This window comes from Mobula hypostoma, chromosome 13 (assembly GCF_963921235.1).
Source record: "Mobula hypostoma chromosome 13, sMobHyp1.1, whole genome shotgun sequence".
Classification (NCBI taxonomy): domain Eukaryota; kingdom Metazoa; phylum Chordata; class Chondrichthyes; order Myliobatiformes; family Myliobatidae; genus Mobula; species Mobula hypostoma.
Genome location: NC_086109.1, coordinates 77,586,394 through 77,605,052, shown reverse-complemented (window position 1 = coordinate 77,605,052; position 18,659 = coordinate 77,586,394). Strand labels below are relative to the sequence as shown.

The window sequence follows — 18,659 nt, the reverse complement described above, 5'->3', positions numbered from 1 at the left end:
AGGATTACGAGTGAAATGTAGCTATGTGATTTCGGATCCATGGAAAGTGTAATTACCTTCTTCCTTGTGTTTTTTCCAAATGATTCACTCAACAGTTAAAGCTCTACTTAGTTGACAGACTGTCCATGCAAATACAGTATACCCATTTGTTGTCTCTTTCTGATGCTGAGACATCTTAAGAGCTTGTTTGAAACAAATCAACAAAATTGTTTGTATTGTGGAAAGTAATAGGGCTCTTCCACAAAAGCAAATAAATGCACTGTGCCATTATGCATTCCTTAACCTTTATTCCTATTTAATACCCCAAGGCACTTTTATTTTGCCTTTTTCTTAGACATTAGGGAGTAGTATAATTTTTCCAATGAACATATTTAACGAAACATGAGAAACAGGGCCTAAATGTGTGTAAAGGGAGCATGAGACCAGGGATCCCGTGAGTAGGTACAGAACCACTGGGATTTCAGAACAATCAGATTGCAGATTACCAGATTAATAAACTATCTGCTGGAGGTAGTTAGCGGGTTAAGCACTATCTTGTGTCTTCAGCAGATTATCAGTTTTTCTATAGCTGCTTAATAGGCTCATGGAAGGCTGATTCATTTCTCCTTCTGCAGCATCAGAGAGGAAAGTTTCATATCTGTAAATAGTTATTATCCTGCAAAGGTTAGCTTCAGAATGCTCTGTCCCACCAGTATCAGATGCAGTTTGGGAATGCTGGCAGGAGGATACATACAAAGATGTTTGAGACCCAGTAAGATCATGGCAAGTGCTATCTTCATGGTCAGGTGTTGCAGCTCAGTTATTTGGAGACTTGGCAAATTTTGATTTGTGTATCTTCCATGAGGTATGTTGTATTGCTTCTCTCAAAGTCTCTGAACCCTACACCAAGGAATCTTCCATGTATTGCTGAGAAAAGAGCGTTTTTTTTTGTTTTTTTTTTAGCAGGCTTTCTTATTTTTACGAGGCTGAGTTGCTAGCTTGACACTCAACCCAGCACGGATGAAAAGCTTGCAAGGGAGTCGGCTGGATTTGAACTCGGGGGGCCTTTGCTCCAAAGTCCGGCGCTGATGCCACTACGCCACCAGCCGGCTCACTTTTTAGTAAAGGGTTACATGTATTTCCTTTTGACAGAAGTTGCTAGTATAAATTGCTAAAGTGTTGGTGCTGAAAACAATAAGTTTAGTTACACTGTATTGATCTATACTACGTGGTTGCTAAATTATTAATACCTAAATACTATCATACAAATACATTGGTTAACTGTATTAATAATATCTTTTGCAGACAATTCATCATTTGAAGCATTTAAGTGGGCGCCGCAGATCTTCAGTTCTGATTGCCCATAAGGAAGTTTTGCCAAGTCAGCTTGGATCACATGAAGTCCACAGACAAATTTCACACTACGCTAATGCACTTTGTCACTTCCATATTGCAGCAAGCATTAATCCAAACACAGGTTGGAATCAATAGAAATAATAACTTTTTTCCAAGTTAAGGAAATCTGTCTCATTTAAATACAAATTGACAGTTCAAAGATAAAATTAACTTTTAAAATTCCATGAGGCTATTTTCAAAAATTCACTCATGGGGTTGACTAAACGTCCTGCAAGTCAGATTTTTTTTTTGGCCCAAAGACGCACAATTTTCCCCTGGTGATATTTTCTCTTCAATCTCTATGAGAAGGCTAAGAGGCTTGTTACCATTCAGGTGGGAGCTCAATTTAAACCCAAAAGCTGTAATCTAGTGATTCATTCAGCAATGTGATTTGGAAAAATGTCATTCCTCTATGAAATCTGACAGTAAAATTTAATGTGAAAGATGGAGAAAGATTAGCTTAATTTGTCACATGTACATAGAAACTTGTAGTAAAATGTGTCATTTTGCATCAAATTAAATCAGCAAAGATTGAGCTGTCCAGGAGTTGCCAAGTTTCTGGCACCAACATAACATACCCACAACTTACTAATCTTAACCGTAAGTCTTTGGAATGGGGATGTGGGAGGGTACTGGAGCACCCAGAGAAAACCCATGTGATCACAGGGAGGATGCACGAACTCCTACATAGGCAGTGGTGGGAAGTGAACCTCAATGTTATACAACTAGTACTGTATAACATTGCATTAACACCTACACTATTGTATCCCCTTGTGATGTAGTGGATTTGTCAGAAAAGGCCAAGCTAAATAATATCTTAATAATAGATTCTTTTGGGTATCTGGTATAGAATTCTGTAAATTTGGTGGGGAACTGCTAAATAGCTCTAAATTCAGTTGAGTTTTGCATTTATGTAATGTTTTTTATGAGTTTGTGTCCACACACTATCTTGGAATACTGATCAGGTGGGAGGGAGAAATTCTTCAAGATAAGCACTTTCTGCTTCAGGCAAAAAGCCAGCATAAAAGTGATACAAGTACTTAAGGTTTCATATGATATGCTTCATTAAAAGAATCAGACTTCAGCTTACCTGTAATTTGAGGCTGGAGTTCAAGTTTGTGGAAATGGAGCCAAAAACCTTATTATAGGAATGAGCCACACAACCATTATCCACTGCTCTTTTTTAACCATGCTGATTCAAATTTAATGGGGAAGTGTATGGTGTTAATGTTACTGTGGCAAAATTCCTGGATTCAATTCTTATCAGAAAATTGCAAAGAGTTTATGCAATGTATTGCACATGTTGTACTTGGCTATGACAAATTAAAATAAGTTCAAGATGGGAATTCTGATGTTAATTTAAAAAAATGTAACCTTAAAAATGCTGTTTAATCTTCCAACCTTGACTAAAAATATTTTTTTCATTTAGAAACATAGAAAACCTAGAGCACAATGCAGGTCCTTCGGACCACAATGCTGTGCTGAACATGTACTTAATTTAGAGATTACCTAGGGTTACCCATAGAAGAAGAAAGCCCTTAACTTCAAGTGGAGACATCAGGATGCTGTCTTTGACAGCGTTTTTTTTTAAGCAGGCTTTCTTATTTTTACGAGGCGGAGTTGTTATCTCGACGCTCAACCCAGCACAGATGGAAAGCATGCCAGGGAGCCGGCTGAATTTGAACTTGAGAGCTTTCGCTCCTAAGTCCAGCGCTGATGCCACTACGCCACCAGCCGGCCAGGGTTACCCATAGCCCTCTATTTTTCTAAGCTCCATGTACCTATCCAGGAGTCTCTTAAAAGACCCTATTGTGTGCACCTCCACCACTGTCCCCGGCAGCCCATTTCATGCACTCACCACTCTGTTTTTTTAAAAAAAACAACTTACCTCTGACATCTCCTCTGTACCTACTTCCAAGCACCTTAAAACTATGCCCTCTTGTGTTGGCCATTTCAGCCCTGGGAAAAAGCCTCTGACTATCCATGCGATCGTTGCCTCTCATCACCTTAAACATCTCAATCAGGTCACCTCTTATCCTCCGTTGCTCCAAGGAACACAGGGCAAGTTTACTCAACCTATTCTCATAAGGTATGCTCCCCAATCCAGGCAACATCCTTATAAATCTCCTCTGCACCCTTTATATAGTTTCCACATCCTTCCTGTAGTGAGGTGAGCACAGTACTCCAATACACACAGTACTAATTTGAGAATGTTTTTAATGTAGCTGTATTGGGTTTCAATTTGATTTAATGCAAAATACACATTGGATGGAAATTACTCTAATGTATTTCTCCATTTAATGTTGCGTATGAGGGAGCTAATTTGTTCATTGTTCTATACAGATATTCCACCAGCACTAGCTGGAACAGCTTTTAACATTGAAGAAGGTGGTGGAAATTTTGTGGTTCATTGGCTGAACAACAAAGAGCTGCATTTTACATCATCTATGGAAATATTCATGGAGCATTTGAGGAAACTCTCAGATCAGCAGATGGAGAATGAGGTTGACATTGCCAGTATGAATGGATTGAAAATGAAATTAGACACTGGTGAGCATAGCAAGTAAAAGGTTTGTGTTGTACAGTATAGGTAAGCATAATTTAATCCACAGTTCAATGCCTTAAGAAAAACAATTGATCTGTTTGGTTTAGACTACCTGACCATACCCTTGTCCATCAAAGGGATTAAAGAGGGAACAAGTGGCATATGGCTTTTCCTAATCTAATGTTGTAATTGTGGGTACACCAATGCTTCAGATTTCTGCTAAACTCCTTGTTAAAATTCTGACGTTCCATACGTGGTTCTTCATTGGGGACGGGGGGGGGGTTGGGTAAGAGAATTGCTCTGTGATTACACTAGGCAGTTATGGCTTGGAATGCCGTTCTTTTCCTGTCCTCTTCCTCGTCAAGTAGAATTGTTCTTTGTGTATCATCTAATTACACAAGGTTTGAGATATTCCAATGGGAATAGAAATTAATATAGCCAAGACAGTTTTGAATCAGAATAAAGTCTTTCTTTATTTTTGCATGTTACTTCCTGGAGATATATGCATCTTCAAATAAACATGGAAAGAACCATATACTTGTAGATCTAAAGCATCAATCAGAATTCAAGTTGCTATTAATGAGTAACTAATCATTCTATTAGACAGCAGCATTGTGCGGCGATTCTTGCTGCTTAACGTGTTTAGCAATGCAGATGAAAAAAGGTGCATTAGGTTGAAATTGAACTTTGGCATTACATATGATGTAAAATCAATGTTGTATATTGTTATATCTGCTTGCTCTGCCTAACTTCTGGATGCCTACATCATTATAGCAGTTAAGCAATTCACAGCACAAGTGTGCATGAAATGATTTTGATTCTGAACTAACGATCAATTGTTTTGTGTATCATATTGGATGAAGTTTTTATCTTATTAAAATTCTGTTCCTTTACAACAGAAATTTTATATTTTGGAACAATTACTTCTTACCTATGCTGCCGGTTCCAGAACATACTGAAGATTAAAACAACAAGCAAATGCTTAATAAAGAGTACTCCTAATTTAATTTGGAGCACTGCATAACTTTCTTTTGAGTAAGACTGATTAATTTTAATTTTGTTATAGAACAAGAAGAGACTTCAGAGAAGGGATCAGAATATGACATTGAAGAAGCTGAACAAGATGGGAGAACCAAAATATATTCATCGTCCTATGCTGGAGTTCCACTACCAACCATTTTGTTAGATCGAAAAATTGAAGCACTGCAAACTGAGTGGAACAAGAATGCTGATATGCTGTTTACAATCCATCCTATAGATGGTTCATTTTTAGTGTGGCATGTGAAGTATTTAGATGAGTACCATCCAGGAATATTTAGACAAGTCCAGGTACAGATGAAGGACCTTAGTTATTTTTATATATAAATGAAAGAGGTTTAGATCTAGACTTTAAAAGGAAACAATTGTGTTCAGATGAAGTTACTTCAAAATTGTAGTCAAATATGGGTAGTCAGTTTGGCATCTGAACGTATTAAAACATAAATTGATTTAGCATATTATAGAATACTCCAAAATGTTTTGTTTACTTTAAAACCTGTGGAAACAGGATCTAAGATGAGAAATTGTAAAACAATTTGAGGTCATATTCCTTTAGACTGTATCTCGTATATAAAAATATGAGAAAGATATAACTTCCTCATTGCACTGTAGTAATTGACATTCTGATTAAAAAGATCTTGCAAAAGATGCCTCGTGCTAGAAAGTTCTGGACAATAATATTTGAGCATTGTCACTATTACTGCCTTGATTGGATATGTCAGGAAGTTTTGTCTATTGTCTTCATGTTTTTATCTTTCCATTTCCTTTTTCAGCCCCCCCCCCTCAAAGAATGAACATTTTTTTAAAACTTGCATCAAAGTTTAAGATCTTCAGTGATCAATGTAGTTAAAATACAATATTTTCAGTGAATCAGTCTGGTTCCAAAAGATAAACACAAGGGATTTTGCAGATGTTGGAAACCTTGAGCAACCTGCACAGAATAGTTCCAAGAGATGTTTTAAACAACATTTAGTGCTTCTCTGAGTTTGTTAGATCAGGGTAGCTACCTCTTTTGTTCCCAAATGTACTGCTTCACATTCCTTTGTGCCACATCCGCGAGACCGAGAGGGGGATCTTAATGTCTGGGCAGCCCAGGATCTCCATATTCATCGCCCAGGTCTGTGCCCCAGAGAGGTCACTCCTACGGGCGCATCCGTTGTCTACTTGGACAGACGGAGCCATTACGTTATGTGCTGAGAAATTGTAAATTTTATGATATGCTAGACAATGGGGTGACCCATTGGGGCACCCTTTGAGAGAAGGGTAGTGCAGTCTTGGGGAAGTTATTTGATTCTATAATATAAGAAAAAATATAGTTGTAATTGTATGGTATATATCTTTTTTATATTTTGGCAATCTTCTATTTGTTCATAAAGATTTTCCAACTAAGACAGTGTAAATATATCAATGCTCCAATGAACCTTTTGATGAGCATACCTATACACATTCCAATGTCAAATAAAGCATAAAATTTGATAGTTTAGAAGTCATCTTCAAGCCACTTCTTTAATTATCCTTTGACCTGAACCGCTAACTCTCTAGTCACTTTGGTTCTCTTTTGATTCCTGTATTCATCTGTGTACTTTTATTGAATAAGAGATTTGTTGTAAGTTGTTGCTTCTAGACAGAAGATTACCTTCAAATCCTGCAGTGTATGCTATCTTAAAATATATCCAATTCTTTTTGTATTCTAGGTTGCATTTTCATCTCGGATTCCTGTTGCTTTTCCTATTGGTGATGCGAACTCACTCAGCAGAAATATAATGATGTATGCATGCACTGTTAAAAATGTTAAGCATCTACCTGATAATGATCCAAAAATCAATGGAGTGGCCCATAGTGTGAATGGTTCAAAAATAAATATTGTCACACCATCTGTTATGATGATTTCAAAGCATATAGATGGATCATTAAACCAGTGGGCAGTGACTTTTGCTGAAGAATCTGCCTTTAGCACAGTTCTGATTGTATCACATAAATTCAGATATTGCGGACATCGTTTTCATCTCAATGATTTGGCTTGTCATTCAGTGCTGCCCTTGCTGTTGACTTCTTCACATCACAATGCTCTCATGACACCTGAGTCTGATGTTGAAAAAGAAATCATAGAACCTGTGAAATCCTTAAAAGGGCCAAGAACACAGCAGGTTAAAAATGCTGCCACACGAACATTTCACGACCCTAATGCCATCTACAGTGAACTGATCCTATGGCGTATGGACCCAATTGGACCACTGTCATATTCTGGGGGTGTATCAGAGTTGGCACGTATCAATTCCCTGCACACTTCAGCCTTTTCAAATGTAGCCTGGCTTCCAACATTGATCCCAAGCTATTGCCTTGGTAAGTTTAATCTTTTAGTATGTCATAATTTCAGAGTGTGTTCATAGTTCCTTCACCCTTGGTAAAATAGAAAATCTGTTGTAAAATTAGGAGCTAAGAATTCTTAGATTTTTACATGTAGTCTCTTTTGATATAATACTTTTATCCTCATCGGTTGCATCCAGCAGGATAACATCAGTTGATACTTGGCATTTACATATTCTACTTAAGGAAAATGCAATTATTACTTTATAAACATTTGAATATTGTGAGAATAACTTTCTTTAAGACACAGTAGGAACCTATTAACTGAAAACAAGCAAATGGTGTAGCTACCAAAAACACAAAGAATAAAATCCAGATTTTTTTCTTCACCTATGTAACCAAAATGTTGAGAATATCCCCTTGGGAAATGTTTCCAAGCCATGCATATTTGTAACAGTTATGTGGCAGGTTTTATCTTGTGGACTTCTATGCAAAGGAAATGGGTTATTAAGTAAAACTGTGTTCCACTAATTAAGATTAGCATTCTATCTGGATCCAAAGGGCTAAGCAGCAGTGTAGGCATTATCTGATCTTAGATATTGATGCCAATGTGAATTTTGTTAATGTTAATTTCATTTTGAAAGAAAGGTTCTGAAATGTACATAGCCTACAGAATTATTGTATTCAATGTTTCTTGGTGGTAGGCCATTTAGTCCTGTAAATGCAACAATTCTTTAATAATATTGAAATCACGATTTTGTAGCAAACATACACTCAGTGGCCACTTTATAGGTACACCTGTACACTTGTTAATGATGCAAATATCTAATCAGCGAATTGTGTGGCACCAACTTCATGCATAAAAGCATGCAGGCATGGTTAAGAGGTCCAGTTGTTCAGACCAAATAGAATTGGGGGAAGAAATATGATCTAAGTGACTGCAGAATGTTTGGTGCCAGATGGGATGGGGTGTTTTGAATTTCTCAGAGACTGCTTGTCTCCTGGGAGTTTAATGCACAACTGTCTCTAGGGCTTACAAGGAATGGTGTGAAAAACAAAATGCATCTAGAGTGCAGCAGTCATGAGGGCAAAAGTGCCTTGTTAATGAGAGAGGTCAGAGGAAGAGGAGAAACTGGGTAGAAGGGGAGTACCCGGATTCTGGGTTGCTGCCTGTACTGTGTGCCATTGAGGATAAAATAGGATGATTTGGCAGATTAATGTGTAGCTGAAAAATTGGTGTGGGGGGCAGGGTTTCAGATTTCTGGACCATTGGGATCTCTTCTGGGGAAGGGATGACCTGTACAAAAAGTGATGGGTTAATCCTGAACCCAAGGGAGACCAATATCATTGCAGTCAGGTTTGCTAGAGCTTTTGGGGAGTGTTTAAGCTAACTGGGCAGGGGGATGGGAATTGGAGTAACAGGGTAAAATTGTCAGAAGAGATGAATTGTGACATGGGAGCAGAATCGAAAAGGGTGATTAATACAAGACTGAAGGTGGTATATTTGAATGCACACAGTATATTGAATAAGATGGATGAACCTGTAGCACAGTTACAGATTGGCAGGTTTGATGTGGGTATCTCTTGAGTCATGGCTGAAAGAAGATTATAATTGTCAGCTTAACATCCAAGGATACACATTGCATTGAAAGGACAGGCAGGTAGGCAGAGGGGTTGGGATGGCTGTATTGCTTAAAAAATGAAATCATATCTGTAGAAAGAAGTGACATAGGATTGGATGATGGAGAATCGTTGTGGGTAGAGTTAAGCTGCAAATGTAAAAAGGACCCTGATAGGAGTTGTATACAGGTCTCCAAACAGTAGCCAGGATGTGGCCTACAAATTACAACGAGATGTAAAGGGCATGTAAAATGGGCAATGTTGCGATAAACATGGGGAATTCAATATGAAGGTAGATTGGGAAAGTCAAGTTGGTGCTGATTTCCAAAAGATGAAATTTGTAGAATGCCTAAGCGATAGCCTTTTAGAGCGGCTTGTGGTTGAGCTTACCAGCAGAAAGGCAATTCTGAATTGGGTATTGTGTAATGAATCAGATTTGATTAGGGAGCTTAATCAAAGGAAAAGGAATCCTCAGGAGACAGTGCTCATAATATGATAGAATTCACCTTGCAGTTTGAGAGGGAGAAGATAGTAAAGAGAAATACAGAGGCATGAGAGTGGATCTGGATGAAGTTGATTGGAAGGAGATACTAGCAGGGATGATGGCAGAATGGCAATGGCTGGTGTTTCTGGGAGAAATTTGGAAGGCACAGGAAAGATGAAATATTCCAAAGGGAGGGTGAAATGACCACAGCTGACAAGGGAAGTCAAAGTCAGCATTCTGATGTGCAAAAGGGCATCTATGAATGCACAGTGTATCAGACCATGAAATGAATGGGCTGTAGCAGTAGAATACCATGTCAGGGTCTATTCCTGTACTTAATAAAAAGGCCTCTGAGGGTATATTAGTGTGTTATGTCAGAACTGATTTTAATGACAGTACAACCCCAGCATCAGGGTTGCCTTCTAAGACACAAGAATAGTAAGGTTTTGTTACAATACAGAGTGGGTAGTATAGAAGGATTATAAATTAGGATTTGGTCGTACTTATCAGTTTTCACCTGAATAAATTTATTTTTAAGTCTTATTGAAACAAATTTAAAGGAACTTTCAATATCATAGCAAATAATAGGTTCTGTTTTGGCTGTGCGAAATCGGCAATTACTTTACCACCTTTACTTGTTTTTGGAAAATATATTTAAATGTTAAAGCACAACATCAATGAACTATATTCATCGATTTATTCTGTTAATGTAGAAAAAAGTTCATTATTAACAGTGTAAATACTGCATTGTATAACTTAAATCTTCAAAAATCAATAAAATGTGTAGTAAAGAAATAATTATAATTGTATCCCATTTGTATTTTCAGGCACATACTGCAACTCTGCCAGTGCATGTTTTGTTGCTTCTGATGGTCAGGATCTCAGGCTTTACCAGGCTGTTGTTGATGCAAGAAAACTTCTGGATGAATTGTCTGATCCAGAAATATCGGTAAATTAATGGCTATGAAATTAGCAAAAAAAAAACAGAATTAGTACAATTATAATGGGATTGTAAAATATTCTTAAGTAATTTTAAACCTATAATAATTGGTTTTAAATTCTGGCTTTAAATGTAAAGAAATGGGTATTGGAAGGGCTGGAGAAGTTGTTTAGGACAGAAGATGAGAAATCTGGGATGACAGTTGTTTATGAAAAGAATTGCAGCAAAGAGTGTAGGTGTCTGAAGAAATAGTCATCAATGGTTTGGCAAGGTTGATGGAATTAGGGTGGCAATGTGGAGATGTTCGAATTTAATCATTCTTATAAGAATTTTAAATGTGGGATGATTTTGTTGGACTTGGGAGTCCATGAAGCGTAGTGGTAACAGGTAAGTGGGATTTGTTGGATAGTAGAATACGGAGTTTTGGATGAGCTGACGAAGAGGTGGCCAGGAAGGGGCTGGGGGTATGGTTCTTGGTATTATAAAGTAGAAACACCACTAAACAATGATCAAGAATCTCAATGGCTTATTCTTTGGATTGGGCCAGTGAATATGAGTGTTTTAATTTTCTGGTTCTGTAAAATATACGTGTTTCAGTTTCAATTGATAATGGATTTTGGATAAAGTTCTGCACTTGTTCAATGTACACCCTTTCCCTAATACGAGTTAGTTTGTCTTGTATAGTAATGATTTACTTTTACTTTTGATCAGCCACTTAAATTTTCTCTTCATCTGGTTTTACTGGATCTCTTGCATCCATTTCCTATTACATTAAAGCAACACACATAAAAGTTGCTGGTGAACGCAGCAGGCCAGGCAGCATCTCTAGGAAGAAGTGCAGTCGACGTTTCAGGCCGAGACCCTTCGTCAGGACTAACTGAAGGAAGAATGAGTAAGGGATTTGAAAGTTGGAGGGGGATAGGAGAAGACAGGAGGGGGAGGGATAGAGCCAAGAGCTGGACAGGTGATTGGCAAAAGGGATACGAGAGGATCATGGGACAGGAGGTCCGGGAAGAAAGACAGGGGGGGTGGGGAGCCCAGAGGATGGGCAAAGGGGTATATTCAGAGGGACAGAGGGAGAAAAAGGAGAGTGAGAGAAAGAATGTGTGTATAAAAATTTTAAGTAACAGATGGGGTACAAGGGGGAGGTGGGGCATTAGCGGAAGTTAGAGAAGTCGATGTTCATGCCATCAGGTTGGAGGCTACCCAGACGGAATGTAAGGCGTTGTTCCTCCAACCTGAGTGTGGCTTCATCTTTACAGTAGAGGAGGCCGTGGATAGACATGTCAGAATGGGAATGGGATGTGGAATTAAAATGTGTGGCCACTGGGAGATCCTGCTTTCTCTGGCGGACAGAGCGTAGGTGTTCAGCAAAGCGGTCTCCCAGTCTGCGTCGGGTCTCGCCAATATATAAAAGGCCACATCGGGAGCACCGGACGCAGTGTATCACCCCAGCCGACTCACAGGTAAAGTGTTGCCTCACCTGGAAGAACTGTCTGGGGCCCTGAATGGTGGTAAGGGAGAAAGTGTAAGGGCATGTGTAGCACTTGTTCCACTTACACGGATAAGTGCCAGGAGGGAGATCAGTGGGGAGGGATGGGGGGGACGAATGGACAAGGGAGTCACGTAGGGAGAGATCCCTGCGGAATGCAGAGAGAGTGGGGGAGGGAAAGATGTGCTTAGTGGTGGGATCCCGTTGGAGGTGGCGGAAGTTACGGAGAATAATATGTTGGACCCGGAGGCTGGTGGGGTGGTAGGTGAGGACCAGGGGAACCCTATTCCTAGTGGGGTGGCGGGAGGATGGAGTGAGAGCAGGTGTACGTGAAATGGGGGAGATGTGTTTAAGAGCAGAGTTGATAGTGGAGGAAGGGAAGCCCCCTTCTTTAAAATAGGAAGACATCTCCCTCGTCCTAGAATGAAAAGCTTCATCCTGAGAGCAGATGCGGCGGAGATGGAGGAATTGCGAGAATTGCCACACTCAGGTTGGAGGAACAACACCTTATATCCCGTCTGGGTAGCCTCCAACCTGATGGCATGAACATCGACTTCTCTAACTTCCGCTAATGCCCCATCTCCCCCTCGTACCCCATCTGTTACTTATTTTTATACACACATTCTTTCTCTCACTCTCCTTTTTCTCCCTCTGTCCCTCTGAATATACCCCTTGCCCATCCTCTGGGTCCCTGTCCCCCCCTGTCTTTCTTCCCGGACCTCCTGTCCCATGATCCTCTCGTATCCCTTTTGCCTATCACCTGTCCAGCTCTTGGCTCCATCCCTCCCCCTCCTGTCTTCTCCTATCATTTTGGATCTCCCCCTCCCCCTCCAACTTTCAAATCCCTTACTCACGCTTCCTTCAGTTAGTCCTGACAAAGGGTCTCGGCCTGAAACGTCGACTGCACCTCTTCCTAGAGATGCTGCCTGGCCTGCTGCGTTCACCAGCAACTTTTATGTGTGTTGCTTGAATTTCCAGCATCTGCAGAATTCCTGTTGTTTCCTATTACATTAACCTGCTGCTTGAAACTCAGTAGTTCACAGAATTGGTACATTGCTATTTCATTGGTGCATCCATAATATTTAAGTGTGCCTGTATTTGGACTTCATTCTACATGTCAGAGAATGATGAACTATCATGAGAAGATGAATGCCTGATCCTTATTTTGATCCATTTGGATATTTGTAGAAGACCATGGATAACAGAGCATGATTCTTCTATTTTAAGGTGGATGACCTAAGATTTGGGCTAACTGTAAATGATGTCAGTGATAAACTGTTTCCAACTCTTCCATTTAATATTTTATTTCTTCATTTTTGCAGAAACTTGTTGGAGAAGTGTTCAACATAGTAAGCCAGCAATCAACAGCTCGTCCAGGTTGCATTATTGAACTGGATGTAATAACAGCTCAGGTTAGATGGACTTTGGATTAGTTTGGAATTTGACAAGTATTTTACTTTCCTTTTGTCTGTGTTATGACTTCAAATTTACTATTTTGGGAATCAAAGCTAGGAAAAATAATCTTTCATCCATTGGTAATTAGTTATCCATTTAGGAAGTCTTAGCATTTTGACACAAAAGTTACAACATTGCTCATTTTCCTGAAATTCAAAACAGAATTTGTGGGATAGTGTTTTATACAGTTTTAATTTAAGACATAAACTAATGTTAATTACAATGATGTGAGTTAACATTACATATGGATAACCCAGATTATGGGGTATTGTTTTCCTAGAAAATGGTCTGTATCACAATTTTCTGTATCATATTTGAGGCCACAGGGGTACTCGGCACTGGCTACCCTTGTTTTTTTGTTCCCTGTCCTACAGTCAACCAGGTGCCTATCTCCTGCAGCCTAAGGGTGACCACCTCCCTCTAGCTCCTATCTTATCACCTCCTCCTCATTTTCCTGTCTTGAGTTGAAGGTCATAGAACTGCCCCTCCAGTTTACTATTACCAAGCTTGTTTTAGATTCAATTTACCTTTGATCCATGGATTTTAAGCTTTTAAACCAGCCTTCCATGTGGGACCTTGTCAGTAGAGTTCCTACATCAATCATATTGCCCTTATACTTTGGAAACTGTCAATTCAATTAGTCAGACATGATCTCCCACCAAAATGTCATGCTTATTTATCCCTGATGATCCCTGCCTTTCTGAGTGTAGATTGATCCTGTCCGTCAGAACTTTTTTTAATAATTTTTGCCAAATTTTGCAATTCACTTATCTATAATCTTTTTGTAACCTTGTTTACGCCTCGCAGCTTAGTTTCCTACCTATTGATCTATCTATTGTTTCTTAGCCATTAGCTGTATGAAAAGTTGGAATTTCTACATTTCTTTTTATCTCTACTTGTAAGGGCACATTCAGAAATGGAGAAAATATGATTTTGGTTTTGGCAAAGTGCATCTTAGATATTCATTAACCTTACTATTGCCGAGAGGCAATACTTTTCCTCCATTGTGTTTTTTTTTACTTTTGTATTTTGTGAATTGAATATTCTCATCCTTTCCCTAAAAGGACAGATGCTTTCATGTTCCATAAACTCTCCTCATAACTGAACATGAAATACAAATGCCCACTGAGCATTTTGGCTCACAGGGGAAAGCTTTGTGTTTATGAACTATTCAAGGCCTTTTTTTGTATCGTATGCAGTGCCTTCCGCTTCACATATTTCATTGCTGAAGCTTCACAGCCTTGCACAAAACTGACTTGATGCCCCTCTCTCCATACCCTTTACCCTCTGTCCTCTATTGCATGCATGTGTAGCCAGACACGTACTTTTTAATAAGTAAATTAGTGTTAATTAAAATTCTTTAATGAGGTTTCTAGTCAAGAATGGAATTATTAAAATTGGGACCTTCTCCAGGTAATAATCCCATTATCTATGTTTCACAGTGGATATGAAAATAACTTCTTCCCTAAACCAAGCTCAAAAAGGACAAATAATCTGCTATTATTTAATGACTAACTCCCTGCTATATTCCTGTTTCAGTGTGGCTCAAACACACAGCTGCTTCATGTATTTCAAGAAGATTTTATCCTGGGATATAAGCCACAGGAAGAAAAAAATAAGGATCAGGGACTGCCTTTTACTCAACCCGTACAAGGTATGCTGTAAGGGCTTTTATTTTGGTATGCTTTAATTAAGTGCACCATTAGCTTCAACCTACTCTTAATATCAGTTCGTCTCACTTTGGAGTTTTCTTAACTCTGATCACTTTGCAGGATCTAATCATGAAACTTAAATTGACACATCAGTAAAATGGCAATGTTGCATTGTTGAGCTGCTGATATTTGGATGAAAGGCACTCCTGTTAACTGGACTTAAAAATTCTTGGTGTTTCTCAGAATACCAGTGAACTCCTAAGAATGCTTCATTAAGTAGTTGTTTATTTTACTTGCTATTTCAGCTGTTTTCCTGTTCCAGTATGGAACTCTATAGGGGTAGCACAGTGGCAAAGTGGCTAGTATAACACTTTACAGTGTAGGTGACCCGGGTTCAATTCCCTCCACTGCCTGTAAGGGGTTTGTATGATATATACAAACCCCATTTCCAGAAAAGTTGGGATATTTTCCAAAATGCAATAAAAACAAAAATCTGTGATATGTTAATTCACGTGAACCTTTATTTAACTGACAAAAGTACAAAGAAAAGATTTTCAATAGTTTTACTGACCAACTTAATTGTATTTTGTATGTAGCCCCCCCTGGCCACCCTCAGGGTCGCTCGGCTCGCTGTCGTCTAGGGAAACAGCCTCGGCCCCGCCAAACTGGGTAATTAGTTTGTGTGGATGCTATGTGAGGTACCCCACCCTGCCCAAATAACAGGCAATACACCAGATGCAATCAAATGATATACAGTTTATAGATATTACTGGAACTATATAATTAAAAGAGAATAAAATATAAAAGGAAAATAAAAGGCGCCACACTTATCAAAGTTCAATCTCTTCGTGCACAAAAAAAAAACCCGTTGGAGCTCAAGGACCACCTTCTTCACCCTGTGACCCCCTCGGACTACCTCGACCGGCCGCCTGGGACCAACAACGGTGGTCGACCAGACGCTCCACACGAATCCGTCTCCATCTCCTTGCTGAACGTCCCGCTCGGGGTCTGACCCCGTTAGCGGACTCACAGCACCTGGTCCATCCTCTGTCTCGCTCTCCCGCCTTCTGCCCCCAAAACCCCCTCGCAAACAGTATCTTCAACTACACCAAAACCATAACAACTATCCCAATTGGTTAATAACGTATTTCTTATCACCCTCTAAACCACAACAAGCTGCTAGCGCAAACTTTCTCAGCGTTTAAGACAACAAAGCCGCATTCCCCAGATTAACATAACAAAGACGCCATTTTAATTAGCCTCCGCAGTAACATAAAAATCGAAACCCCCTTACACTCTCCCCCCCACCAAATAAAGTCATGTCCTCATAACTTCTAAATAACTCGCCACCCAGTTCTACAGACACACAACACACACATACACACAACACACACATACACAGATACACACAGTGACAGTGCTCCCCAAACAGTGGACCTTACTCCCGTCCCACGGGCGCTAAATAGGCCAACCTATCTGGGAGTTTCTTAACCCTCTGAGACCTCCGTACCCCCTCACCTAAACCCAAAAGGCTCAGACACTACTAGGGATACCTCGGGCCTGCTTGCCAACTCCTCTCTCACTCAGACCACCACTACAGCTTGGAGCCCCCAGTCCCGTGTCCAGGGCCCCGCCTCTACTCCTTCCCAATCCTGCCGCAACTCAGACTGCCCACAGCTAGCCCTCCCCACTACACCTGACTCAGTGGGAGAAGGGCCAAAGGTCTCTTCCTCAATCACGGGGAAGTTAGCGAAAGGCAGCATGTTCCACATGTGCAGCACATCATCCTTCGAATCCATATCCTTCCTCATTCCCTCGATCGATAGCTGCTGGTTATGTTTCTCCAAACTGAAACATTTAGCCTCCTGCAGTCGAGACGTCAGCTTCTTCGGGGACTCCTTCAACTCTTGCCACAGCCTCAGCAGTTCTGACTCAGGGTTCCTGGCCATCTCAATCTGGGACGCAGTTACCCCACCAGCTTCTTCCACCCTGACCTGAAAAGCAGCAGTTAAAGGATGTTCAGCCTCCGGTTGTTTCTTCCTGAGGGCGTCCTCCAGGTCAAAGTTCAGTTTTTCCACTTCATTTAAACTCGCGATAGTCATCTTCAGGTTCCTTTCAAGCGTCCGCCTCCCCTTTCCGAGATCTGTCCTCCATTTCTTTACCTCCTCGGGAGTGTAGTCAAACTCCCCTCCCTGGGCTCTCGGTTTTCTGTTGACCTTAGTCAGAACACTTCCATGATCTTCCCCAACTTGCAAGTCTTCCAATCTGGTCTGAATCGACGTCTTGAGTTTCTGCTGATCCCTTGGAAGGTGGGTCATTGTTTCTTCTCGCTGGATCAATTCGTCAGTATATGACCTCAGTGCGGTGCAAATCCCCTCTCTTCCCTGTGTCTCATTCAGATTGACGACCTGGGTTTCCATCCCCCGGTCCACCACCGTCTGTCCCAACACCAGGAAGTTCAACTGGTATGTCAGGTCATTTTCCTCACATTGCACCAAACTCCTCCACGTTTGACACTTCGCTTTGGTCGCCCGGGCTCAGCCACTCGCCTCGCCTCATAGTCCCCCCAGGCGAATCCAAGCTCTAGGCGGTCATCCACATACGTCAAAACTCCACACACGTCAAAACTCCACACACCTTCACTTCCCCCATGGTCTTCCTCATGCCCCGTGGGAAGGATGCAGGGGCTCCGGATATGCCCTTGGGCATCTTTTCGGATCGGAAGAATCCTAGGGAACTAGTAAAGGCCATCTTCAGCTCAACAGCTGCACTCCTCAGGATCTGGCAACATCCACTCCTCAGATGCAGCACATTAAACCACATCGCATAATCCACACACACGCTGCCTTCATCTCCCACGCCGCCAGGGTCCAGTTGCCGCGACCTCTCTCTCACTGAGGTGTCTTCAGCGGTCAACTCCCCTCCCTCGTGGTAGTTCGGAGCATCTACTAAGAGGGTCTCGCCCTCAGCTACTTTCCCCAAGCCGTACCACCGCTGGGTCTCGTTTAAATTCGGTACCGGCTCAAGGCTGCTACACACGTCCTGAGAAGCAACTCGACACGCTGGGTGCCCAGAAAATGCCTCCATGAACTCCAGGGTCATTAACCAATCATCGTCTTCTGGATAACTACTGCTACTAGTACCCAAAGTCTCTGGTGCCCTTGCGGTTGTCAAGGATAAATGCTTCAGACACCGGTTGTAAAACGAACTGTACAACAACTTGATCTGTGCCCCGGGGTCGAGGATAGCTTTAGCATCGCTTCCCTCTATTCATAACGACACCCTGGGGCGTGGTCCCTCTAAGCCTTCAGGAATAGGGTCTTTTCCTTGTGGAAGTTCAGTGGTACATTACTGGGAACGTGCTTCCCCAGAGACCCCAAGCCTTTCCCCCACTGGGCCTCCACTAAGTTTCTCGATCCCTCTCTGATCAGCTGAACAACTGAGGGAGGGGCTGATCCCCTGAAATGATCCCCCTGGCACTACAAGCAATTTAGCCACCCTCCTAGCCAGAGAAGACACACTGAAAACTTTCCCCCCTCTTTCAAATAACTGACAGCTGTCACTATGGTGTAAGTGAACCTGACAGCTCTAACACCGTCACCAGCCCGCCTACTGAAACTTACAGCCAATCCCTGTCGCTCTCCCTCAACCGAGCACTGCCACTCATCTAACAACTGAGAGATCCGCTCCGCCCACGTCTCGCACGCCTCCGCCCCTCTTGGGGTCGACACTATCCCAAGTGCCAGGCGGAG

General features: G+C 41.1%; 1 protein-coding gene across 2 annotated transcripts in view; it reads left to right on the top strand.

Annotated features, from left to right (window-relative positions):
- The window catches only part of dmxl2 (Dmx-like 2), a 154,401-nt gene that overhangs the window by 54,892 nt on the left and 80,850 nt on the right, over window positions 1–18,659 (top strand). For both annotated transcript variants that reach the window (XM_063065995.1, XM_063065994.1), the window contains exons 9-15: window positions 1,285–1,456; window positions 3,718–3,924; window positions 4,986–5,248; window positions 6,652–7,300; window positions 10,196–10,317; window positions 13,123–13,212; window positions 14,795–14,909. In XM_063065995.1, the coding sequence (XP_062922065.1) occupies window positions 1,285–1,456; window positions 3,718–3,924; window positions 4,986–5,248; window positions 6,652–7,300; window positions 10,196–10,317; window positions 13,123–13,212; window positions 14,795–14,909 (1,618 nt within the window). The remainder of the gene's footprint in view (window positions 1–1,284; window positions 1,457–3,717; window positions 3,925–4,985; window positions 5,249–6,651; window positions 7,301–10,195; window positions 10,318–13,122; window positions 13,213–14,794; window positions 14,910–18,659) is intronic.